The 27190-nt window shown below is 40.0% G+C and overlaps 1 protein-coding gene across 2 annotated transcripts in view; it reads right to left on the reverse strand.

The window, feature by feature from the left end:
* Nucleotides 1-27190, reverse strand: part of MYRIP (myosin VIIA and Rab interacting protein) — a 396334-nt gene that overhangs the window by 219537 nt on the left and 149607 nt on the right. For both annotated transcript variants that reach the window (XM_059390489.1, XM_059390490.1), the window contains one exon: nucleotides 4060-4281. In XM_059390489.1, coding sequence (XP_059246472.1) covers nucleotides 4060-4281 — 222 coding nt within the window. The remainder of the gene's footprint in view (nucleotides 1-4059; nucleotides 4282-27190) is intronic.

Below are 27190 nucleotides of genomic sequence, written 5' to 3' on the forward strand. Positions count from 1 at the left end.
TGGAGGCTTAGTGTCCACAATGCCATCCACCAGCATGACTGGCCTTTGGCAGGTAAAATCTCTTTTTAAAGTCTAAACAATCTGTTGTAAACCATTTTTTTTTTTCTGTTTCCAGAACCTCGACAGGCTTTACAAGCTATTATTGATCAGAAAATTTTCATACACGATTTAAATCAAAGTAGTCCTTCAATGCTTCACATGATGGATCTGGCTGTGTCTGTTGTGTAGTGCTGAGGAGTTATACAGCTTGACTACGTAAGTCAAACTCTTCTCAGGCATCCTTCAAAATATACAACACTGTCAGCCCATACTCTGAGGTGCTTTGGCCCGGACATACTTCTAGAAGCAAAAACCTGCCACGTGTATCATGGATTTTTCCCCCTAGACAGGTTTCTATGATGAACTTGAATGAAACAAGGAAAAAGCTCCACTTTTCTATCAATATTATTATAATCCTCAAACTCCCAGAGGTGTCCCCGTATGACATCACACAAGATGGAAACAGCAAAATTCCCAACTTCTCCTGAGGATTGTCCTTCTGCCAACTTTGACTAAACAAGTGTGGGAGTGTTCTATCTGTTCTAGACACACTGAATGTGGGTGATTTCTCAGTAATCTCCCTCTTCCTTTAAAAAACTGATAGAGCAAAGGTACATGAGTTTTTCAGATATCTTTCAAGTTATCCTTCTATGGATGGTTCTTTGCTTTCTGATGCCCTTCCAAGACTCAGGGAATTGTCATGCAATGTTGACATGGAAATGATGCAAGATTTAGTTCAACAGGATTACCAAAGCCTCCTGCCTTCTCTTTAGGTGGTTAGAAATGTGAAATATAAATTTAAAATATAGCCTTACAAGCCATTTGTTGCCCTTTTACAGCTTATTTTTCAATATCTAACTATTGCTTGAGACAATCCTGTATAAATGAAATAGCACAGTTTTCAATAAGAAGACTGGTTTTCAAGCAAGGTTCTTCCATTTACAAATGATATGATTCTGAGTAGTGTAGTTCTCACTTAACATGATTGTTACATGATGAAAGCAATGTATCATTTAATTGGAACTGATAATAGACCCATACACACAACTCAGGGCATGTGGGGTCGAAAGGCTGTGACTGCATGTCTTATTGCTATTAACTGTTTAGTAGAATTTGGAGATTTTTTTCTGATCCACTGAGAAGAGGAAAAGAGAAAAATGGAAAGAAAAAATATCATGCAGGTACCAGTATTTCCTTCTCTGTGTGGGTGAATGTTGATGGACAGTAAATAATAGCACATTTTAATAACTGCTAGGCTTTGAAATTTCGATGATACCACAGATCTTGAGGATCAAACCGAAACTCTTCACCTAAACGGACCTAATTCTACATGCCACTGCAAAGAGTGGTCTGTTCCAGGCCCTTTGCACACCTTGGGGGATCTTTTCTGCTCTTGGCATACCTTGCCCAAGAATGCCCTGTGAATCCTCTTCCCAATCAGAGTTCTATCTGGGGTCCATCGTCTTCCAGAAAACCTTATTAAGACACTCTACACTCTCTGGATCCTTTTCTCTTTCAAAATTCCTGAAGCCTAAGGAATAGCATGGAGGACATCAGGAGAAGGAGGGGTGGCTAGGAATCGGAAGGGGAGATGAACCATGAGAAACTATGGACTCTGGGAATGAAACTGCGAATTCTCAGGAGGATGGGTAAGCCTGGTGATGGGTATTAAGGAGGGCATGTATAGCATGGAGCACTGGGTATTATATGTAAACAAGGAATCATGGAACATTATATCAAAAACTAATGATGTACTGTTTGGTGACTAACATCACATAATAAAAGTTATTAAAAAATAAAGTTAATTTGGGAAAAGTGGGAAAAAATGAAATAAAATTCCTGAAGCCTCATTGTACCACACATTTGGCTGCTTTGGTACCACACAATTGGAACATTGTCCTGGTCTGTTACTCAACCCACAAAGATTTGTGTGCCTTCTACCCGCCAGGCTCTCATGCTGCAAATGGAGTTGAAGAAGACGGGGAGGGTCCCTGTCCTTGAGGCATTCATTTCCTATTAGGTTGGTCACTAATATAGGCAGATGTTGGAGTAAATGCTGTTTAAGACTCACCCAGCTTGCTGGGTGCACAATTATGACATTCAGCCACACCGTGCTCTTCCACTCCTTATTTCTGTCACCTCCTGGCCTGCTCGTTCCTCTTCTTCACTCAAGAAAGTTGTGTCACCTGGATTAGTCTCCCCCTCCAAACTTTTGCCATCAGCCCGGTCACTTCAGAATATGTGCACTTGCCTTTTAGTCCTACGTCTTCCTCAGATAGACCTCAGCCTCCTCTGCCCACATTCACCATCCAATGGCTCCACCTCGCAAACCACTACTGCAAACATCTTTTCCCCTACACAAAACATTCTCTGCTAAGTACCCCTATGGAGACAGTTCTTCAGCTTTACCAGGTACTTCTAGCTGACTGACCTTTCCATTTTCTTCCCACCATCTACAGCTCCTCTCTGTCTTTCCTTTATCCACATTAATCCACTATCCACATTAACCTATCATTTTAATTTTTACATTTTAAATATACTACACTCCATTACCCTTGCATCTGTCCCAAACCCCTGGAAGACTCCCCAACCCAGAAAGAACCTGACCCTCTGCTTTCCTCATGTCTGCACACACGAGGCTGAGTATGGCTGGAGCAAAACACAAATGGGCTGGTCAGAAGTATACCAGTCAATGATTAGAACCCAGCTCAAAAGCCTGAGACTCCAACTTCTGTAATGTCTGCTGCACAAATCTCTTCCAACATCCAACTCTCTTGTTACAAGCACTTGACCCTTACCCAACTTTACCTAGAAAGGGAAGACACAGAATTAACCAGGTTGCATCATCCATTCCCAAGCACAGGCTCCCCTACAGTTAAAGTCTCCTCCTTCCCTTTGGCGCCACAGGACTTCTCCTCCTCCTGATATATGTGGACTCGGATAGGTTCCTTGCTCTGAAAGTCATACGCAGAACCTGGCGAGCACCCCATCCTGGACAATGGGTCCTCAACATATCACGTTTGCTTCCACTGGTTTCTCTTTATAACTCAGAGACTGAGTTGCTGGGGATCCCAAGGGAGCTTAGCAGTCATCTCCATGAACTAGCTTTATGGGAAAATGCTGGGGCTTGATAACTTAAAGGATAAAAGTGAACAAATAAGGCAGGAGGAAAGAATGAAAAAATGAGGGAGGCAGGAGCTCCGGTGTGTGTTCTTGGGAACAGCCAGTCTCTGTCTTGTTCACAGTGAGAGGCATTATGGAAGGATGCAATGAATACAAGTGTGTTTTGCAGAGGCTAGGATCGGCAACGACTTAAGAATTCCAAGCCACTGTGAAGTGTGTAAACCTGGTGATTCACAGACCTGTACCCCTGGGGATAAAAATATATGTTTATAAAAAATAAAAAATTATATAAAAAAAAAAAGAATTCCAAGCCACAAACACCAGACACTAGTTTATCAAATTCATCAATTTCTAAATACTTGGTGTATTAAAGAAATACTCTGGCAGTCACTGAGAGAATTAAAAAAACATGTATCTCTGTGAGACTCCATGCTAGCCATTTCCTTCACATGGAGACCACCATCCTCACACCTTTTCACGTTAGTAATTCTTTTTCATCTTTTACCATCCTGCCTTTATTTCTTGTTCTCTGTGAAGCTTTTTCCAAACCCTAGAGCTAATGGCTCCTCGCCAACAGGTGAACTAGTCAGGCCTGTATCATGGTACCGAGATCAACACTTGGTGCATTCATCATCCCCGCTAAGCAATCTGCCTGATCCACCATCACATTCCCCCACCCAGCTTAATTCCCAAGAATCCAGCACATGCCTGTGGAATGAATGAAGGAAGGACGAGACCTCCTTCTCTTTCTAAAGGTCATGTGGTGTTCTGTACACCTCGGCAATCTCTTCACTGTGGTCAGTACTCTGTGCTGACCAGTCAAGCTCTGCTTGCTCCTACCTGGCTAAAGAAAGACTGTGCCCCCAGCGGACACGTTAGGTCCACTTGGCCACTCACCTGGCTTGCTGGCAGACGCAGCAGATCCACACCTTCTCGCGCTTCTGGTAGGAGCAGCAGCTCTTGCAGACATTGAACGTGCAGTCAGCACACCTGCGCTTGGTGTTGACCAGGAAGGTGAAAGGCGAGCAGCAGCGCATGCAGCAGTGCTCCACAAATTTCTGGTGCTTCGAGAGGATGCTGCATTTGCTGCCTTCCTCCGCCAGCTTCTGTTTCATCTCGCTGGGCAGCCGGGAGGAGAAGAGAAATAGCACATCCCGTCAGGACACACTCCCCATAAAGCACCCCCACTCTCTCCCAGGGCCTCCCACAGGCCAAGGCACCATGGAGAATCTTCCCACAAAATGATAAACTCTGAAACACCAATGGTTTGACGTGATATCCAGAGAGGAACCCTAATAGTGGATTAATTTTTGTGCACTTCTGCATGTCACGTTTTCTATGAGAAATCCCATGAGACTTATTATGTTTGAGACAATAGATTGAGATACAAACTATTATAAAAACTAAGCACATCCTTGAAAAATAAAACCTTTAACTTAATTAATGCCTTTTTAAAGGAGCAATAGACCATCTATGCTCAAAAGTTAATCCCCACAATAGCCCTGCTGGGAATAGGATAAATGCGGCCCTGGTCCTATTTAACATCCCCCGGAAATGAAAGCACCCAGGGATTTTAAAAGCTTTCAAATCAACATAAGTCAATAAAGATTCTTTGGGTGATGGGCAAATCCAAAGCACTAGTGATTCAGAACTGGATCAAAGGCAATCCTTTCTTCCAAGAGCTCATGGTCATAACAGGCATATGGCCAGCCATATTAATGCAAAACATCACCACTGCACAGGCTTCTCTCTCCACTCAGGGAGAAGGAACAAGAACCCTGAGAGACAAGGATACCCTGAAGAGACTGGGTTTCCTAAGAAAAACCGAGTGGAAGTAACCAAGTTACTCTGACCCGGCAAATTTGAGATGTGTTTCCTGCTACAAAAATGGATGCCTACAAGAAATAAACAGCCAAATAACTGATTTTTTTTCCACACCCAGCTTGTGACTGCAGTTCATCCCAGATCAATCTGGGATGCATATGGCAAATGCTTTCTCCCAGTTTGCACTTTATTTTCGTATGCTGCAAAAAATTTACTGAATTCATTTATCAGTTCTAGAAGGTTTTTTTTTAATTTTTTGATTTTTTTTTTGCAGAGTCCCTAGGGTTTCCTATATATAGTTTTTAATAAATTTTAAAAAATAAATTTTAAAAAGTAAAGCCCATTTTACTTTTTTTTGTGCTGCATCATTTTTAGAATTTATTTATTTATTTTTAAAATTTCTTTTCAGTGGTCCACAATTCATTGTTTATGTACCACATCCAGTGCTCCATGCAATACGTGCAATACCCAACCCCCAACCCCCTGCCCCTCCAAAACCCTCAGATTGTTTTTCAGAGTCCACAGTCTCTCATGCCCATTTACTTTTAATGTTAATTCTTTTCTAACATATGCATTTAAGGCCATAAAATTCTCCACATATCCCTTTCACTGCACCCACAGGTTTTCAATCAGATCATTTTTATTGGGTGTTATATACAACTAATGAATCACTGAAGACTACATCAAAAACTAATGACGTACTATATGCTGGCTAACTGAATATAACAATAAAAATTCTTGAGCTTGAAATGAAACAAGATGGGATTGGGAGGGAGACAAACCATAAGTGACTCTTAATCTCACAAAACAAACTGAGGGTTGCCGGGGGCAGGGGGTTTGGGAGAAGGGGGTGGGATTATGGACATTGGGGAGGGTATGTGATTTGGTGAGTGCTGTGAAGTGTGTAAACCTGGTGATTCACAGACCTGTACCCCTGGGGATAAAAATATATGTTTATCAAAAATAAAAAATTAAAAAAAAAAAATTCTTGAGCTTGAAATTTCCACATATAGGACTTTTGTTATTGATTTTACATTTTGATCAGAGAAGAGAGTCTGGAAGAAATAAGTTCTCTAGTACTTGTTGAGACTTGCACAATAGCCTACTACATGATCAATTTTTATAAAGTCCCATGTGTGTTTGAAAAGAATATTTGCTATTTCTTGAAAACAAAACGTTGAATTTTCCCATTATAATTGTGGATCTATAATTTCTCTTCAATTCTAGTTCATTTTTACTTTATGTTTTTAAGACTATAATGTAAGGTGCATCAAATATCCCAAGTTAATAAATGTTATGTTCTTACTGAAATATTCTTTTGTGATCACATAAAATCCTCTCTATCCCTAATAATGCTTTTTTGTCTCCAAGTCTGTCTTATATTATGGTCTACATTATTTATTTTTTATATTCGTTAATTTTAAATTGATGGTGTGCCAGGGTATAGCTTTTTATACCTGAATCTTCACTTTCAACATTTGTATTGTGTTTCATATCGGGATGTTATAAGCAGAACATAGCTGAATTTGCTATTTTCACACTGTACGAGAATTCCTTTTACCATGTAAGTTTAAACCATTTATATTGAGGTTGCTAATATATTCGCGTATGTGCTGCCGAAGCAAGCACTAGATTACTAATACATTTGGATTTATTTCTACTGTTATTTAATGTTTTTTATTTATCATGTTCTTTGTTTCCTCTTTTTCTCCTTTCCTACTTTCTATTAGATTGATATTCTTCATTCTCTTTTCTTTCCTGAGTATGATTTGGCATTTGTTCTTTTTCATTTCTTCTAGTGGTTGACATGCATATTGGGATTAATATCTATTGTTAATGGCTTTCCTCTCATTAACAACTAAGTGTTAATTCCTTCTGATGTTCTATGTTATTACTGACAGTATTTTGGTTCAATCTTAGCTTGTAACTGCCAAAATTGTTCTTAATATTGTTTAACTGTAGTTTTAGCACCCCACATGATGCAGTATGGGACCTGCTCTCAGACAAAAAGCCAGAACACAGGAATTCTACTGCCATTTCCTTCCTCCAAGTGTCAACATCCCTCCTGTATCTCCTGGATTTGGTTGCAAATGGGGTGCTGTGCAGTGTGCAGTAACCACTTTTTGTCTTGTTTCCAGAAGATATTCTTTTCATCTGCAGGCGGGTTGGTCCAATAGGAGCTTGCTTAGCTGTCAACAGAAGCAGAATTCATTTATTATTTTTAAGTTGCCATTTGCATAGATTTATCCACATGTACCAATTTTATTGTTCATCAATGCATCTTGCGTCTGATGTTTCCTCTTCTTTAATTTTTTTTTTTTTTTCTGAACTCCTTCTGGCAATTCTCCCCACAAGAGAAACTCTAGCAACCTTTATTCGCTGAAAATGTCTATCTCATCCTCATGTTGGAATGATGCTTTCAATGGGTACAGAATCCTACGTTGGCAGTTCCTTTCCAAAGGTACCAGATAATACCGAAGGGAATAGTCCATCTTTTTTTTCCCCTGATATCGAATGTAATGTGAAGTTTGTCAGTTTGATTATTCCTTTGCAGGGAATCTCACTTTTCTCACTGGCTACTAGTAAGAGTTTTTTGTTTGTTTATTTGGTTTTTGTTTGTTTGTTTTTGTTTTTAGTGTTCTGTTCGGTGTTCACTAAAAAATGTGTAAGTGGGGATTTGTTTGCATCGTTCTTCTTGGAACTCTTGGTAATTTTTTAAGGCTTTCATTAATTCTAAGCAATTCCCCAATTATAACTTTGAATACTGTCCTCTGCTGTATTTTCTCTAATCATTCCTTCTGGAATTCTATGTCAAGGCTTCCCTGTTCTTCCATGCCTCCTAATCTTTTTGTCATGTCTGTATTTCTGAGATACATTCAGGACACGTGCTTTGGTTCTAACTCCTAGTTTAGAAATTCTTTCCTCATTCATGTTTTCTCCACTCTTTAAATGTTTTTAAATTTAATGGACTTTAATTTTTATTTCCAGAAGTTGCATGATTTGTTTCCACTAAAGTCTGCCTGTCCTTCTCTCTTTGGTGCCATTCAATTCTAGTTCTTATTCATTCTCTTATGTTTCTTTTTTTACCCATTTTAAATAGACTTCCTTTATATCCTCTTCCTGGTTCTTACATTATCTTAAATTCTTAGAAGGGGTATTAATTCTTCTACCGGGTGTGTCTCTTAAGTCTTGTTCAAGGTGGGTTCTTTCTTTTATGGTTTACCATTTTTTTTAAAGGATTTTATTTATTTCACAGACAAAGACCACAAGTAGGCAGAGAGGCAGGCAGAGAGAGGGGGGGAGGAAGCAGGCTCCCTGCCGAGCAAAGCCCGATTTGATTCTGGCTTGATCCCAGGACCCTGGGATCATGACCTGAGCTGAAGGCAGAGGCTTTAACCCACTGAACCACCCAGGCTTCCCTGGTTTACCATTTTTTAAAAAATTAATTATTATTTTTTTTCATTTATTTGACAGACAAAGATCACAAGTAGGCAGAGAGGCAGGCCGAGAGAGAGGAAGGAAAGCAGGCTCCTCTGGGGAGCAGGGAGCCCAACGTGGGGCTCGATCCCAGGACCCTGGGATCATGACCTGAGCCGAAAGCAGAGGCTTTAACCCACTGAGCCACCCAGGCGCCCCTGGTTTACCATTTTTGAATGAGGTGTCCTTCAGCCTAGCTTGCTCTTCCCCCAAGTGCATTTGTTCTGTGCAAGGGCTGCAGAGAGCAAGCCAGCTATGCATTTGTTTTCACATGGCACCATAGAGGGGTTATCAATTCCAGACCAGTTTCACATCTGTTTCTTAGCTTGGAAAATCCTGTACCACACAAGTAATAGGATTTGGATTTCTAATCCCATGTGTACTGCAGGATTGGGACTTTGAGCTTTGATCCCTAATGGGAGGCTTATTTTCTTCCACCCAGGGTTCCAGGCAAAGGTCACCTGCTTTCTAGCTCCCCAAAGCCAGTGAGTAGAAATTTTCCAGGTGTCCCCTTTCACTGAGAGTGAAAGCCTCCAATACTAAACATTGTACAGGTGTCTCATTCTCAGCTTGCCCTTCGAAGGCTCAAACCACCTCTTCTGTCCGCACACAGAAATTAGCAGTGCAGCCACTAGCCATCAGAGGCTTTTCCTTCTCTATCTGATCATGCCGACCACTTAGCTTTACCTCCCTCTTTGCTTCTATCCTGAGGAGTATCCCTTTCTTACTTTTCCCCTTGACTTAAAAAAAAACCTGAGATATAATCCACATGCCATAACATTTACCCTTTTAAATTGTATCATTCTGTGGTTTTTAGTACATTCACAAAGTTGTCTAGCTACCAGTACTATCTAATTCCAGAACATTTTCATCATCCTCAAAAGAAACCCCATACCAATCAAGCAGTCACTCCCCACTGCTGGCCTCTCCACCCAGTCCCTGCCAACCCAACCACTCATATAGTTTCTGTTTCTATGGCTTGGTCTATCTTGGACATTTCATATACATGAAATCATACCCAATACATTGTCTTTTGTGTCTGGCTTCTTTCTTTCTTTGCATATGTTCAGCATTCATCTATACTATAGCATGTATTAACATTTAATTCCTTTTTACTGCCAGATAATCCTCCATTTATGGATATACCATATTTTATTTATCCATTCACCAATTGGTGGACATCAGGGCTGCTTCTACTTTTTGGTTATTATGAATAATGCTGCTATGAACACCCATGAGCAAGTTTTTGCATTGGACGTGTTTTCAATTCCAGGAATGAAATTACTGGGTCCTATGATAATGCTATGTTTAAGCTTTTAAGGACCTGCTAGAATGTCTTCCAAAAGACAGTACCATTTTATATCACCAACAGCAAAACATGAGGGTTCCAATTTCTCCACACCCTCACCAACACTTGCTAGTGCCTGTCTTTTTAATTATAGCCATTCTAGGAATTATGAGGGGGCTACCTCATTGTGGTATTGATTGCATTTCCCTAATGACGAGTAATGTTGAGCACTTTTTCATGTACTTATTGGCCACTGGCATATTTTCTTTGGAGAAAAGTTTATTCAAACCTTTTGCATATTTTAAAATTAGATTATTTATCTTTGTTATTGTTGTGTTGTCAGAGTTATTTATGTATTCTGGACACAAGTCCCTTACCAGATACATGGTTTACAAATATTAAATCTTGTGTTTTATTAGTGTATTTAGTACAAAGAAGGATTGCACTAGCTCATCCTAGCCCACCACTAGAATTGGGAATCTATGTATGGTTTCATAACTTCATGTTTCACTTAACAACAATATCGTAAAACATCTTTTCATGACAATTCAGGTGTGTTTGCAGCATTAACTTTCAAGGTGTCCTGAGCTGGCTTAAACATCTGATGATATATATGAGCAGGGCTAACTGCTCTGCATAGCACTGCCCAATACTTGTTGCTTGAGCACTGGGGAGCAAGGAGAGACTGAATCCAGAGTTAGAAGTGGGGGCCACATCAGGCCAGCTCATAATTTAGACTTGGCTGAACAAAATATTTACAAGGAAACAAGACAGAGGTTTTTTTTTCCCTTAAGGCATAAAGATGTTGTTCTCCAATCTCTCAGATTTAGAGCAGGAGATGAGCTAAGTCATTGACAGCTCTGACATCTGTAAACAACATAAGAACAGCCTTAGCAATTGACCGGCTTCTATTGATATTTCAGAGCCACTAAATTAAATAGGATAAAACATCCAGGAAGGAAAGCCTTTGGGGATCAAAAGAGCTCTGTGAAGTCAATCCACAGGATCACTTGAGCACTATGAGTTTTGTTTCCTGACACAGAAGGCTGCAAACTCCAGGGACATTTAAAACCGAGCATCTAATAATAAAACTGTACCAACCTCTCCAGAATTTGTTCCAAGCAAATGGAGTGTTTTGAACCAGAGGTTCAGGAGAGGAATAGCATGACCTTCTTCTGAACCATCTCTTATTTATCAGATTCTATGTCCCAAGCAGAGTGAGAAGCAGACCCTTCTCACTGAGCAGGGAGCCAGATGCAGGATTGGATCCTGGGACTGGGATCATGACCTGAGCTGAAGGCAGACACCTAACCGACTGAGCCATCCAGGTGCCCCTCATTGTGGTTTTGAGTTGCATGTTCCAAGTGACTAATGATTGCAATGGACATCCGAAAAACCTATCGACATTTCATGGTTTCTTGGTCCACTGCCATGCCAACTCTGATTGACTGGTAGTGAGTGAAGCACTGTCAGTTGAGAGGATGTACACAGGCTCAATGGAGCTACAGAGTCATGAAAAGTTAGCAGTGTCTGCCCCGGGTGTGGCAGGGAGAAGTGATGGCACATGTCTCTTGTTTGCTATCAAAGAGACAGTAATTCTGATCCATACCTGTGTAGCACCACTTCATGATCATAGACACTATTGCTTAGATTGCCAATTATTCACTCAATTCACACTTACTGAGCATCTACTATCCTAGGCATGAGGAGCAGAAAGAAAACAAGACACAGTGCCTGTAAAGACATGTCCTATAAAAATTGGTACATTACACATCATTTTTTAAATTTAAATTTTACTTAGTAACATACAGGGCAAAATTGGTTTCTGGAGTAGAATTCTGTGATTCATCACTTACATACAACACTCAGTGCTCATCCAAGTGCCCTTTGTAATATCCACCATCCATCTAGCCCAACCCCCACTCAACGTCCCTCCATCGACCCTCAGTTTGTTCTCTATCATTTGGAGTCTTTTATGGCTTGTTTCCCTCTCCCCTTTTTTTCTTTTCCCCTTTTCCCAGATGTTCATATGTTTTCTCTCATAAATTCCACATATGAGTGAGATCATATGGTATTTGTCTTTCTCTGACTGACTTATTTCACTTAGCGTAATACTCTCTAGCTCCTTCCATGTTGTTGCAAATGACAAGATTTCATTGTTTTGATGGTTAATATTCCATTGTATATATTATATACCACATCTTCTTTATCCATTCATCAATCAATGGACATTTAAGCGCTCTCCATCATTTGGTTATTGTTCATAAGGCTGCTATAAACATATCGCTCTGAGTCTGTATTTTTGTAACCTTTGGGTAAATACCTAGTAATGCAATTGCTGGATAGTAGGGTAGCTCTACTTTTAACTTTCTGAGGAACCTCCAAACTGTTCTCCAGAGTGGCTGCACCAGTTTGCATTCCCACCAACAATTCAAGAAGGTTCCCCTTTCTCCATATCCTTGCCAACAACTTTTGTCTCTAGTGTTATTAATTTTAGCTATTCTTACAGGTGTAAGGTGGTATCTTATCATAGTTTTGATTTATATTTCCCTGAGGATGAGTGAAGTTGAGCATCTTTTATGTATCTGTAAGCCATCTAATGTCTTCTTTGGAAAAGTGTTCATGTCTTCTGCCCATTTCTTAACTAGATTATACACATCATATTTTATAAAGGAGAAATAATAGTACCTAGTATATAAAAACAATTGCTTTAGTCCCCTCTCCCAGGTATTGGCTGTTGGAACTGTGCATCTTTCTTGTTTTTCCATGGTCTCTTTTATGTAACAAAAAGGGCTGGAAGCCTGGAGACCCTCTGGCCTACTGGTGTTGGTTTGGCTTTGCCAATGGGAGGTATTTGTGTGAGACTGGAAAGTGGGAGGGAGAAACCATTTTCCTGTTTCATGTTTCAGTAGAAGCAGGCAACTGTGGGTAAATGGGGCTCCTTGGTCCCCTCTTGGTGGTGGGGGCTCCTTCAGCAGGAATAGGGCAACAGCCATGAAATGCAGACCTGTGGAATCTGAGTTACACTTTTCTTCCTTTTCTCCTCCAGCCCTAAAGGCAGAAGTAGCTCCTGTGGTTACTGATCTCTGGAACATCTTGTATGAACCTCTGTATGAAATACTAAAAGAGCTTCTGTTTTGATGGGACCCTGACTGACACATTTTCAAAGAAAAGTCACATAATATCATATTCAAAGATTTTCTGAAGTTCCCATTCCATCTGACCTTGACATCGGCTCTCTTGACCACTCTGCTCTCTGGTTACCAGAGACTCCTGTGGAGCTACAGTTTTCTATCCAGATTAACTCATGTTGCATTATGTCTTCTGCAGAGTTTGTTCCTTATTCCTCATCTTGTTTTCATTCCCGCTTGAGAAGTTGAGCCTCATGTGTGTCACAAATTGTGGTGCACATGCTACTTGTCCTCACACCTTTGGTCCCATCTGCTCTCCTAAGCTTTGGATGAGGGTTTGTAGTCGTCGAGGTCTCTAGGTTGCCATCTTATGTGGGACCAACCTCCAACTGTCTAAAGTTATAGGTAGTATTTCCATCCCCAGATCTTTCCCCAAAGAGCACTAAATTCTGTCCCGAGGCCTCTCTGGAATCCTAAAAGGAATTCCCAATACTTCCCTTTTTCTTATTTTTTTTTGTGATTGCACATCAAATCCTATCCATTTAGCATAATGACACCCTTTAAACACATTTCCCTTAGCTGAGCCCCTCACCATCAGCATTCACAACACTGCAGCAGACTCTTCTCCAAGCCACCTGCGACAGTTCATGCAGAATGACCAGCCTGGAAAATACATGGTTGCCCTTCACCACTACTTAGAAAGGTGTGATAATGACTCTGGCTGTATGGCACCCCTTTGAGCACATTTCTTCTCCTTTTCTCCTTACCAGCACATTTCTCCTCCTTTTCCTTCCAGATCCACTTCAAATGTCCCCTTCTCTATCGTGCTTCCAGTACTGCCAGGCATAACTAGCACTTTGTGCCTAACTCTCTCATGGCACTCATTACGCTGAACTGTAACCATTTGTTCATGTGCCTTCTACAGAACAATGAATTCCTCAGAGAGGAGGACAGGGGTGGCCTTCTTTCTTCCCAACACACAAGGCCTGGCCTGGATTGCCTGTTCCAGGGTGTACTATTTCTTTCCAAGCAAGTTCAGTCAATGGGCTGGGGATTAGAGTAAAACAAGAGCATTTGCCAGATGAATATAAAAACCTCTTAATAGTCAATTGCTTAGGAATCTACCATTATGGAAAACCCATATGCAAAACGACCAAACACTTGACCAACTCTTATTTTGCACGGTAAATTTTGGTCATGCTAAGCAAGACATTCTGCTTTCTGTTGCTGAAAATTTACCAAAGATAAAGCACCAAAGGAAAGTTAAAAGGAGAATTCAAACACATAAAATGAGGGAACAGGATTCTTCTTTTTTATTTCTTAATAAGAGATAAATATAATATTTCAGATTCTGGAATGTTCTTATTCATCATTCAAATACTAATACATGCAAATAAAAATTTCTCTGTGGCTGAGCACAGGCACCATTTCTAGAGCCGGGCAAACCTGCAGGCTGTGGCATCCGCAGAAATAGACACTTATTCCCTGCAGAATTTTCTTCCTGCTGTTGGGCTTGTTGATATAGATCTGACCTTGAGCAAGCATACTCTCCCAGAGAAGTGGAGCTGTCATTACTCTCCAGGCTGTTGTGAATGAAACAGAAATGTTCCAGACTTCATTTTCGCATTTACTGGGGATGGACGCTAAGAAAATCTCTACACTGCAGACCACATCCATATTCTGACATTTAATGCATGATGTGTTGTATGTGAACACCTACTTTAATTCTATTAGTATTTTGATTTCTCCATCTAGAAGAAGTCACTGTATAGGTCAGCCTGTGGAGAGATATCAAATTTCACTGGTGATGCAGCATAGCTGTTACGGCACTTACCCTCTGATGCTCAGGCACAGAGGACTCCCTTTCTTACTCTATAGTGAACTACCTGCCCCAAATCTGAATACAGAATGGAAACTATTGGAAAACCTACAGAAACATTTTTAAAGCCGTTTATTAAATTTCTTTGACATCTCCCTTCCCAGAGAAAGAGATGACTTCCTTTTTTATTGTTTTTATTTTATTTTTTTTAAAGGAAATCTTTTTTTTTTTAAATTTTTTATTTATTTATTTGTCAGAGACAGAAGGAGAGAGAGCGAGCGAGCACAGGCAGACAGAGAGGCAGGCAGAAGCAGAGGGAGAAGCAGGCTCCCCGCCAAGCAAGGAACCTGATGTGGGACTCCATCCCAGGACCCTGGGATCATGACCTGAGCCAAAGGCAGCCGCTTAACCAACTGAGCCACCCAGGCGTCCTGACTTCCTTTTTTAAACTCATGCTTCCACAAAAAAGAATGGCAATCACCTTTATAAAATGCATACTATGTGTAAGGCATTTGGTAGAACTGATCCCTACAAAACATTTCTGAGGCACAAAATGAGAGGCTTCCACACTTTACTCGGGTTACTTTCAAGAGGGCATAAGCACATGTTGTGTTCTGTATCTGAATGATGAGCAGCCTGTGGACATGAGTAGAATCCTTCCTTTGTATAGTATCCCAAATTATAGCTTGCTCATGTGAGCACTTGATAGGAATGTCCTGGTTATAATGGCGTCAGAGAGTATGTGTGCAACAAATTTTATCTTTTAATTTTTTGTGTCCTAGGACTTTATTTTTATTTAAATTCAATTAATTAATATATAATGTATTATTAGTTTCAGAGGTAGAGGTCAGTGATTCATCAATCTTATATAACACCCAGTGCTCATTATATTATACATCTGCCTTAATTTCCATAGCTCAGTTACCCCATACCCCAACTCTCTCAGCAACCCTCAGTTTGCTTCCTATGATTAAGAGTTTCTTATGATTTTGTCTTCCTCTCTGATTTTGTCTTGTTTTATTTTTTCCCTCTCTTCCCTTATGAGCCTCTGTTTTGTTTCTTAAATTCCACATATGAGTGAGATCACATGATAATTGTCTTTCTCTGATTGGCTTATTAAGCTTAGCATAATACCCTCCCTAATACCGTTTGTTGTTGCAAACGGCAAGATATCATTTTTTTTGATGGATAAGTAATATTCCATTGTACATAGATACCACATCTTCTTTTTTTTTTTTACATGAACACATTTTATTATTATTTTGCTATATAACACGTTAGTGAATATACTCAATGCATTTTCTCAAAAGGTGAATGAGACACAAGATAACCTCTTTTCGATTCCTGAAAACCTCAGTATCATCTGTCTTTTGGAGGATCCAGTTTCCTATGACATCTATGATACTGTCCATGAGGATACCAACGGTGCTTAGTAGTAAAAAACATTTTGCTAAGTTGTTCTATCATGGGTCCTTGCTCCAAGTGCTCATTTTTTCCTTCTAATCTGGTTTTCAGCACTTGGTCATGTGTTTCTTCATTATTAAGCAGAGGATCCGGCTGAGGGATAGGTTGTGTATGTTCATATGGAATGTCCACAGAAGGGTGGTAGCACACTATTGTCCTGCCATCAGATGTCAAAGCAAGCTCTACTTTGCAATTATAGTCATCTGGTAGAGAAGAATATGTAGATTTATGACAAACACAATATAAAGCTCCGTTTTGAAACAGAAATAAATGTTTCCAGAGAGTTCTGATATCAAGTTCTTATTTTGTGTAATAGGTGTTTCCCTTTCTCCTCAACCTCACTGACATTTGTCATTTCCTGACTTGTTAATTTTAGACATTCTGACTGGTGTTAGGTGGTAAATCATTGTGGTTTTGATGTGCATTTCCCTGATGACAAGTGATGAGTATTTTTTCATGTGTCTGTTGGCCATTTATAGGTCTTCTTTGGAGAAATGTCTTTTATGTCTCCTGCACATTTCTTGATTGGGTTATTTGTTCTTTGGGTGTTGAGTTTGATAAGTTCTTATTTAGGATACTAGCCCTTTATCTGTTAAGACATATGCAAATATCATCTCCCATTCTGTTCTTTGTCTTTGGTTTTGTTGACGGTCTCTTTTGCTCCACAAAAGAAGATTTTTATTTTGATGAAGTCCCAATAGTCCATTTTTACCTTTGTTTCTCTTGCTTCTGGAGACACCTCTAGCAAGAAGTTGCTGCAGCTAAGGTCATAGAGCTTGTTGCCTGTATTCTCCTTTAGGATTTTAATTGATTCCTATCTCACCTTTAGGTCTTTCATCCATTTTGAGTCTATTTTTATGTATGCTGTAAGGAAATGCTTCAGTTTTAGTCTTCTGCATATGGCTGCCCAATTTTCCCAGTACCATTTGCTGAAGAGACTGTACTTTTTCCATTGGATATTCTTTAATGCTTTGTTGAAGATTAGTTGACCATAGATTGAAGGTCCATTTCTGGGTTCCCTATTCTGTTCCATTGATCTATGTGTCTGTTTTTGTGCCAGTACCATACTGTCTTGATGATCACAGTGTTGTAATAGAGTTTGAAGTTCAGAATTGTGATGCCACCAGCTTTGGTTTTCTTTTTCAACATTGCTCTGGCTATTTGGGGTCTTTTCTTGTTCCACACAAATTTTAGGATTATTTGTTTTCAGCTCTATGAAAAAAAAGTTGATGGTATTTCGATAGGGTCTGCACTGAATGTATAGATTGCTGTAGATACTACAGACATTTTTAAACAATATTTGTTCTTCTAATCCATGAGCATGGAATGTTTTTACATTTCCTTGTGCCTTCCTCAATTTCTTTCATAAGTGTTATACAGTTTTCTGAGTATAGATCCTTTGCCTCTTTGTTTAGGTTTATTCCTAGGTATTTGATGGGTTTTGGTACAGTTGTAAATGGGATTGACTCCTTAATATCTCTTTCTTCTGCCTTGTTGTTGGTGTATAGAAATGCAACTGATTTCTGTGCATTGATTTTCATATCCTGCCATGTTGCTGAATTCTTGTATGAGTTCTAGCAATTGGGGGGGTACAGTCTTTTGGGTTTTCCACATAAAGTATCATGTCATCTGCAAAGAGTGGGAGTTTGACTACTTCTTTGCCAATTCAGATGGCTTTCATTCTTTTTGTTGTCTGATTGTTGAGGCTAGGACTTCTAGTACTATGCTGAACAACAATGGTGAGAGTGGACATCCCTATCATGTTCCTGACCTTAGGAGAAAAGCTCTCAGTTTTTCCCCATAGAGAATGATAATTCGCTGTGGGCTTTTTGTATATGGCTTTTATGATATTGAGGTATGTTCCCTCTATCTCTACACTCTGAAGAGTTTTAATCAAGAAAGGATGCTCTACTTTGTCAAATGCTTTTTCTGCATCTATTGAGAGGATCATATGATTCTTGTTCTTTCTTTTTTTAATGTATTGTATCATACTGATTGATTTGCAGATGTTGAACCAATCTTGCCGCCCAGGAATAAATCCCATTTGGTCATGGTGAATAATCCTTCTAATGTACTATTGAATCCTATTGGCTAGTATTTTGGTGAGAATTTTCACGTCTGTGTTCATCAAGGATATTGGTCTGTAATCCCGTTTTTTGATGGGATCTTTGTCTGGTTTTGGGATCAAGGTAATGCTGGCCTCATAAAATGAGTTTGGAAGTTTTCTTTCCATTTCTACTTTCTGTAACAGTTTCAGAAAAATAGATATTCATTCTTCTTTATGTGTTTGGTAGAGGGGCGCCTGGGTGGCTCAGTGGGTTAAATGTTATTAGAATTCCCTGAAGCCATCTGGCCCCGGACTCTTGTTTGTTGGGAGATTTTTGGTTACTGCTTCAATTTCCTTGTGGGTTATGAGTCTGCTCAGGTTTTCTATTTCTTCCTTTTTCAGTATTGGTAGTTTATACATCTGTAGCAATGCATCCATTTCTTCCAGATTGCCTAATTTGTTGGCATATAGTTCCTCATAATATGAACTTGTAATTGTTTGTATTTCTTTTGTGTTGGTTGTGATCTCTTTTATTTCTGATTTTATTTATTTGGGTCCTTTCTCTTTTCTTTTTGATAATTCTGGCCAGGGGTTTATCAATTTTATTAACTCTTTCAAAGAATCAGCTTCTAGTTTTGTTGATCTGTTCTATTATTCCTTTAGTTTCTATTTCATTGATTTCTACTCTAATCTCTTTTTTAAACTTTAATCTTTATTAATTCTGCTCTCCTGCTAGCTTTAGGCTATATTTGTGTTCTTTCTACAGCTCCTTTATTTTTATTTATTTATTTATTTTTAAAAATATTTTTTTGAATTTATTTATTTGGCAGGCAGAGATTACAAGTAGGCAGAGAGGCAGGCAGAGAGAGAGGAAGGGAAGCAGGCTCCCTGCTGAACAGAGAGCTCAATGTGGGGCTCAATCCCAGGACCCTGGGATTATGACCTGAGCTAAAGGCAGAGGCTTTAACCCACTGAGCCACCCAGGTGCCCCTACAGCTCCTTTAGGTATAAGGTTAGGTTGTATATTTGAGACCTTTCTTGTTTCTTGAGAAAGGCTCATATTGCTATATACTCCCCTCTTAGGACCACCTTTGCTATATCCCAAAGGTTCTGAACCACTGCAAATGCAACCAGCTTTAGAATACCATGAGTAAGTATCAAAACTGAAAATTAGGAAAATCGGAGAGGCCCAGGAAAATAATTATTCTACATATAAAGTATAATATTTGATATGTTCACAGCTTTTCCTGGATGCCTTCACCATACCTGCAACCAATACTCTTTATCCAGATTGTTTGTGCTCAAGGATAAGCTTATATGCTGGTACAACCCTCCTCATCCCATAGACAGGGAAAAAGGTGCAAACTAACTTGTGCAAGATCTCACACCTGGTTACCTGTCTCCTTCTGCTTTTCATGTTCATCCTTACTTGAAATTTAAGTACCATCTGGTAGGACCTGTCACACAACAGCTCACCTTAGACCAGAGGCAACATTAATTCAGAAAGCTCAAAAGGTATAATGAAGTATAAATTCCATTTTTAGAAATAAACTCAATTGAGTAATTTAAATAACTGCTTTTGTTGAGACTATCACATGTCTAAAAATTAAGTAATAATAGATAAGGATAAATTGGTATTAAGCACAATTAAAACATATGGATTCAAATATAAAAGCGACTTAAAAAATCTCAGAATATGCCAGTTCAACACATATATCTCTGTCACTTATTAGGGATACTAATGGTTGTGTTCACTAATCCCATCTGAATCCTCAAAAAGATTTTCTTGCCAAAACAGAGTATCCCTAATTAATGTGAATGACTTCCAGCACTTCTGCTAACTCACACTCTAAAAATATACTTTACACATGTACTCCAACAAAAAAGAAATTATTTTGTTGGTTCCTTTATACATGGAACATTCATTCATTCATTGGTTTATTCATTCATCCAACATGGCTAAGCTCCTATTCAGTGTCTGGCTCTCTGCTAGGTTTTGGGAATGTAAAGGAAATCAGAGCTCACAGCCTCAAGAAGGAGGCAAACACAGAGACAAGGTAGCTACAGAACAATGTCCAAGGTGCTACAGACTAGTGTATAAAATGCCAGGAAGCAGACCAAGAGAAGTGGAGTACAGTTTATAGAAGCTGTGAGGCTTGAGCTAGGTCTGGAAGGATGCACAGGAGTTTACCAGCGGGAGAATGAAGGGAGATTTTCACCCAACTTTACTGAGGTTTAATTAACAAATACAATAGCCAATATATTTGTAGTGTACAAGGTTGTATTTGTATATACCCATTGTGAGGGGATTCTCAGCCACTGAGTTAACTAACATGTCCATTGCCTCATATATTAACCTTTATTTTATTTTATTTTCACTTATATTTTTGGTGAGAAAACACTCTCTCAGCAAATTATAATTATACACTACATTATCAACTATAGTCACTTAGATTCTCAGAACTCATCTATTTATCTTATAACAAGAAGTCTATACCTTTTACCAACCTCTCCCTATTTTCCCCACCCAACCCCTGACAATTACTTTTCTAGTCTCAATTTCTATAAGTGACTTTTTTTTTTTTTTAAGATTACACATAGAAGTGATACCATGTTGCATTTGGAAGAAGATATCATAGGTGGGGTGGTCACTTTGGACAAAATTGTAGGTACAAACTGAATACAGAGTCTGAGAAGGAAGGAGTGTTTTGTTTAGTGTCTGCAGTCAGAAATGGAGGTAGGGGAATAAGCCAGGGGTGGGTGCTGTGGCTGCTCCTAAAGGGCCTTGGAGGCCATCTAAAGAGTGAGCATTTGTAAAAGTAAATGATAGGAGAAAAATGATGGTCTTCACAAGGTCAGAGCTGCTTCAAAGTGGGAACGCCTGACACAAGATAGTAGATTAGAAAGTGCTAGCTGGCTTGGTGGGAGGTGGAAATTAGCTGAGACTTTTGTACAGTGATGGTTACTGAGTCTGAGGCTGTAACTGGAGACCAAGGCAATGGGAATGAAGAGGAACAAACTAACTGGAGAGATTTTTAAGAAATAGGCCTCACTGAATGTGGGGATTCATAAAAATCAAAGACGGCAGTGAGGTTTCTGACATGGACCACTAGGTAGGTAAGTTATACTGATATTTACAATCATTTCCTTCCTTCTTTTTTCTCATTCTACTTATCTTTTATAACCACTTTATTGACTTGGTTATCCACAATGTTAAAAGCACTGCAGCTGGAAGTGAGCTCTTTTAGGAATGCCTGGATTGCTACAGTTCCAGGACTGTGGGAAGCATGAATGCTGGAAGGGGGGCAGACAAAGGACACATCCCGCCCAGGCCTGGACCAGAGAGGTGTCAGTGGGAGCAGAGGGACTGACATGGATGTGAGTCACAGTGTGATGAAAACATGTGAGAGGTCCTGGGGCCTAGAATGTCAGGATACAAGAAATAGGAGATCCAAAGACCACCACTGTCTTCAGCTTTCATGACTGACTAACAAAATGCCTGTACTGTGGACATAAAAAAGTTAAGTCATGTTGAGTACAAGATGAACATATGATGAGTTTGCTTCTGACTCACTAACTTGAAGCAGTGAGGGAATACAAAGTGGGCAAGTTTAGCAGGTGAAAAGGCAGCAGATTGGAGCTCTGGAGAAAGACAAAGTCACGGGATGTTCACCATGGCCTCATTCTTCTTAAAGTGGGACCAGAAGCTCTGGGAGGACAATTTTGAGGGTAAAAGAAAAAAGAAAGAGTACTGAGGACTGAATATTGGGGCATATCAAGAGTCAGGGAGAAAGGAAGAAGATGTAAGCATGGATAAAACTAAGAAATCAGTCAGTGTTTATCATATAATAACATAGCACCTGAAGGAGGGGTGTCTTCTAGGAAGGGACAGAAAACAAATTCATGTACACCCTGCTGGGCTAGGATGGACACATTTCATAAGACAAAGAGAAGGCTTCTAGCTTAAAGTTGACATGGGTCTCAATTCTCTTAGCCTCATTTGCATGAAAAATTCATGTCTGCCTGTTTGTGCTTCACTCTGTTATCTGAAATGCCTATGAAAATGCACAGTAACACCCAACTCCAAATGCACAGTCACAAATTAGCTAAAGACAAATGAACAAAAAAGCTTCAACAAGGTGATTACTCATTAGGCTAAATGGTGAGAAAAAAAAAAGGATTTTAATCTGCTAAACTGAAAACTAAACAGACTCCTCCCCCAACAAAACACACAAAATTTATAGGAATTCCCAGAGTAAATAATTTCCTTGCCCAACTCTGATCACAGGGAAAAAAAAAATGGTGTATCATTTGTCTTAGATTCTTTACTGTTTTCCAGAAAATCTATTTGATTAAGTGGATTTGGAAATTATGCACATATCTTCATCAGCAAAACTTCTGCTGGTAAGTATTCAAACAAAAGGAATAGAGATGCAAATATGTGTACAAGGTATCCAAAAGAACACAGAATCATTAGTCTGTTGAACTGGGTTTGAGAGCTGACTTGTCTGCAAACAGGTTGCCTCTCCCTGGGTAATCACTTATCTTAATGAGAACCCAGTTTGCTCAGATAGTCTATAAAGGAATTGAAACCAATAAAGTTATGAAAAAGTTCAATTTATGTATTTGTCTCAGTTTGTGCCTATATCTGTTATCTCCCCATGTATCTGTCTCAGGGACTGAAAGTGGTCATCTGGAAGACTGTATTAAGATGGATTCTGAGGGCACATCTGGACACTCTAGGAAAGTGTGCCATGTTTGATTAGTGATGTCTGCTGGGCACCTAGATGTGTGAGGGAGCGTGAGCTTGCATTTGGCATTGCTTCTTAAGTAATCTCTAAGTCCCCTTCCAGCTTTAAAGTTGTATAGTCTATGAGTATATGTTCAATGTCTTAAGTTGCTTTGGATAGTAAATTCCAAAAGGAAGAAATCACAAATGACAGAAATCCAAAATATAGCATTACATCTCTGTAATTATGTCAATGAAGGCAACTGCATTTGTGGTCCCAGAAATCATCACAACCTCTACATTGCATGTATCCTCTAAGAATCTTACTTTTTTCATCTGGAGAAGGTAACACATAGACCTGCCCATTAGCCTGAGCCAGCTCTTCACAAGAAACTTGACTGGACCGTGAAGTACAGCACACTATGTAGCCTGACTGAGATACCAATTTTAACTGGGTGTACTCAAAGTTTGTGTACATTAATAAGATATTCTGTGAGGGGGTGGGGGATATTTAGATATAGTAATTTTGAGCTGTCAATATGATAGTTGTCTTAGTCCAGTTTCCAGAAACAGAGTTTGAGATGGGGATTCTCTTGAATGTAAATCCCTTAGGGGAAGAGAAATAAGAAAGACTAGACAGGACAGGGGAACAGGCTGAGCAAGGTCTCAGTGACCTGTTTCAGCCTGATCCCATGGGAGTTTTGGAGCAGGAATTGCTCCAAAGTCATACAACCTTGCAGCATGGCCCCATGTCAGCTGGGTACTAGCAGAGATCTTCCTTTGGGGTGCAGTAGAGGTATAAAGGAGGAAAGGGGGCTGCTAACAACTCTTAATTGTTGCAGCAGCTGGGGGATGGGTAGGGCCTGGTGGTGATGGGGACCTGGGTGGGCACCACCAGCAGCTATGAACATATTGGAGCAGAGATGTGTAACTAGCAAGACACACAGGTCTGAGACTCAGAGGAGAAATCTGGGCAGAAAATGAGAATATAGAAGTTGCCAGCATAGAGATGAGAGTGGCTGAGATTATCTCGGAGGAAAGACAGAGGCAAGATAAGAAGGAGTCCAAGACCAGGCCACATACCTACCTCTAAGGATGACAGACAAGGTAGGAAGAAACAAGGCTGGGGTTTGGGGGTGGGAGGGAGGAAAAATTCTTCAGGGACAGCATGGTCAGCTTTGTCCAATGCCACCAAGAAGTCAGGCAATAGAAGAACCAAAGTGTGCTGAGTTTGAGAGGTTCAAGTAAAAAAATGGGCAGAAGACGAACAGACACTTCTCCAATGAAGACATACGAATGACTAATAGACACCTGAAAAAATGTTCATCATCATTAGCCATCAGGGAAATTCAAATCAAAACCACATTGAGATACCACTTTACACCAGTTAGAATGGCCAAAATTAAAAAGACAGTAAACAACATGTGTTGGAGAGGATGTGGAGAAAGGGGAATGCTCTTACACTGTTGTTAGGAATGCAAGTTGGTGCAGCCACTTTGGAAAACAGTGTGGAGGTTCCTCAAAAAATTAAAAATAAAGATAGTTTATAACCCAGCAATTTGCACTACTGGGTATCTACCCCAAAGATACAGATGTAGTGAAAAGAAGGGCCATATGCGCCCCAATGTTCATAGCAGCAATGTTCACAATAGCTAAACTGTGGAAAGAGTTGAGATGCCCTTCAACAGATGAATGGATAAAGAAGATGTGGTCCATATACACAAGGGAATATTTCTCAACCATCAGAAACGATGAATACCCAACTTTTGCATCAACGTGGATGGGACTGGAGGAGATTATGCTGAGTGAAATAAGTTAAGCAGAGAAAGTCAATTATCATACGGTTTCACTTACTTGTGGAGCATAAGGAATAGAATGGAGGACATTAGGATAAGGAAGGGAAAAATGAAGTGGGGTGGGGGGAATCAGAGGGGGAGATGAACCATGAGAGACTGTGGACTCTGAGAAACAAACTGGGGGTTTTAGAGAGAAGGGGGTCGGGGAATGGGTGAGCCTGGTGATGGGTATTAAGGAAGTCACAGATTGCATGGAGCACTGGGTGTTATACGCAAACAATAAATCATGGAACACTGCATCAAAAATTAATGACATACTGCATGGTGACATAACCTAACATAACATAATGTAAATAAATAAATAAGAAGAACCAAAGGTTGTCCCACTAGAGTTATTCACATCAGTGACCTTTGGAGGAATGCTTTCAGGGAAGTGGTGAAGGGGGGAGCAGATAACAGTCAAGAGTGGTTTGTGAGGTAACTTCCTTTAATGGAATTTAAAAAGAGGTATGTTATGATGGTAGGTAGTAAGTGTTCGGTCTTAAATGTTTCCCTTATTATCATCACAAAAATTAATGTCTTTATTTATTTTTTTTGCATTTTTTTACTTTTTATTTATTATTATTATTATTTTTTTATTATGTTATGTTAGTCACCTTTAAAGACACAAAATACAAGACCAGATCAGTTGCCAAGAGCATGCACAGAAACCCCTGTGGGGTATGCGTGGAGGGCCCAAGTCTGGGCGAGGAATGGCAGATGGCAGACAACCTGCTTTGGCTGTTTGGCTCCAGAGCTCACCTGGCCATGTTACTAAACCAAATGTGTGGTGCCCATCCTCTGGCACCAGCTCCCTTGAAGAGGGAGTTCCCTGCGGAACTCTAGACCTGCCCTCCTCTGCAAGTGCCCTGCCATGTGACTGCTGGCCCCAGAATCCATGTCCACTTGGCAGGTGCTCTTGGGATGCTACTGCCAGGAGCCTCAAATATCATTCAGGGTCATATCTTGGCCCTGCTGGTGACTGGCCCTTGCTCCCTGGGGCTCTCAGGTAGACTACAGTAGCCCATGGAAAGAATGAATTAATTCATAACTAAACTCTGACTTGCCTACAGCCTGATTTTCTTAGACCAGCCTGCACAGTTCCATGAGGAATCAGCAAGGACAACATGCAACTTTGGAAGGTAGGGGTTTTCTTAAGTTGTGCTTATAACAAAATGGCCCCATGAAAAGTTAAAACCATCTCTGTTCTTCTCAGAGATCCTTCTACTCACAATCAAATCTCTACTGGAGAGAAGAACAGAACAAATTCTGCTACTATAGTGTAAAGCCCTGACAGTTCTGTTTTTGTTTTTGTTTTTTTGTAAAGGAATGCCTGCCTTAAACTTTGATTGCCAGGGGATCCATTTCAAAGAGGTATTCTTCTTCTTTTTTTTCTTTTTTTGTCCCTGCTGGGGCTTTATATTAATATGTAAAGTATTATTTCTTTCAGGGGTACAGGTCTGTGAATCACCAATCTTACACAATTCACAGCACTCACCACAGCACATGCCCTCCCCAATGTCCATCACCCAGACACCCCATCCATTCCACCTCCTCCCCTCCAGCAACCCTCAGTTTGTTTCCTAAAGGCAGTCTTAAATAAATATGTTGCCAGGCCACCTCCCCCAACTGAGTCTCCTCTTTGTCTCAGAGAACTTAGTTGATTTTGATAATTGACCATTTGGGCCACTTGTTTTTTGTTTTGTTTTATTTTGTTTTGTTTTCTCTTCCTGCGCTTTAAATCCCCACTCTTATATTTTAAATTTACCAATAAGGAGTGAGCCTATGCCCCTACCCTTGACCCTAGTAAAGGCAGAAGCCTGACCCCTGTGTGTACACTGTCTTGCCCACTCACTCTGTCTCCCATTACCTTGCTGTGTGGTCCCAGGTGTGCTATGTAATTTCCAGGTCTTGTAAGTAATAAATCTTTATTTTTTCAAAGTTTTATGATGGTCATTGTTTAAGGGCATCTTGCAATCAATTAAGAACCACAAGGGTCCATCCAGTGGTAATATTAGTTTGGAAAAGGCAGATGTCTGTGGGAAGCTCACTGGGGCCCAGATGAGTGCTCCCAGGCATTTTTAGCCACTAGCATGACTATGGATAGGCTGAGATGGCACGAAACAGCTACTCTATAAGGATAACCAAACTCTGGTGGGCCTAGGTCCTGGAGAGGTAGCCTGAGTGAGCCAGACCAAGGTTGGTAGGAAGCAGGGAACCACAGACTTTCTGACCCAACAATAGGATGTCTATAACTCAAGCCTGGACAAAAGTTGAATGGATGCAATTGTAAATGGGATTAACTCCTTAATTTCCCTTTCTTCTGTCTTGCTGTTGGTGTAGAGAAATGCAACTGATTTCTGTGCATTGATTTTATATCCTGACACTTTACTGAATTCCTGTATAAGTTCTAG

Source organism: Mustela nigripes, chromosome 2, assembly GCF_022355385.1.
Source record: "Mustela nigripes isolate SB6536 chromosome 2, MUSNIG.SB6536, whole genome shotgun sequence".
NCBI classification, from domain to species: Eukaryota; Metazoa; Chordata; class Mammalia; order Carnivora; family Mustelidae; genus Mustela; species Mustela nigripes.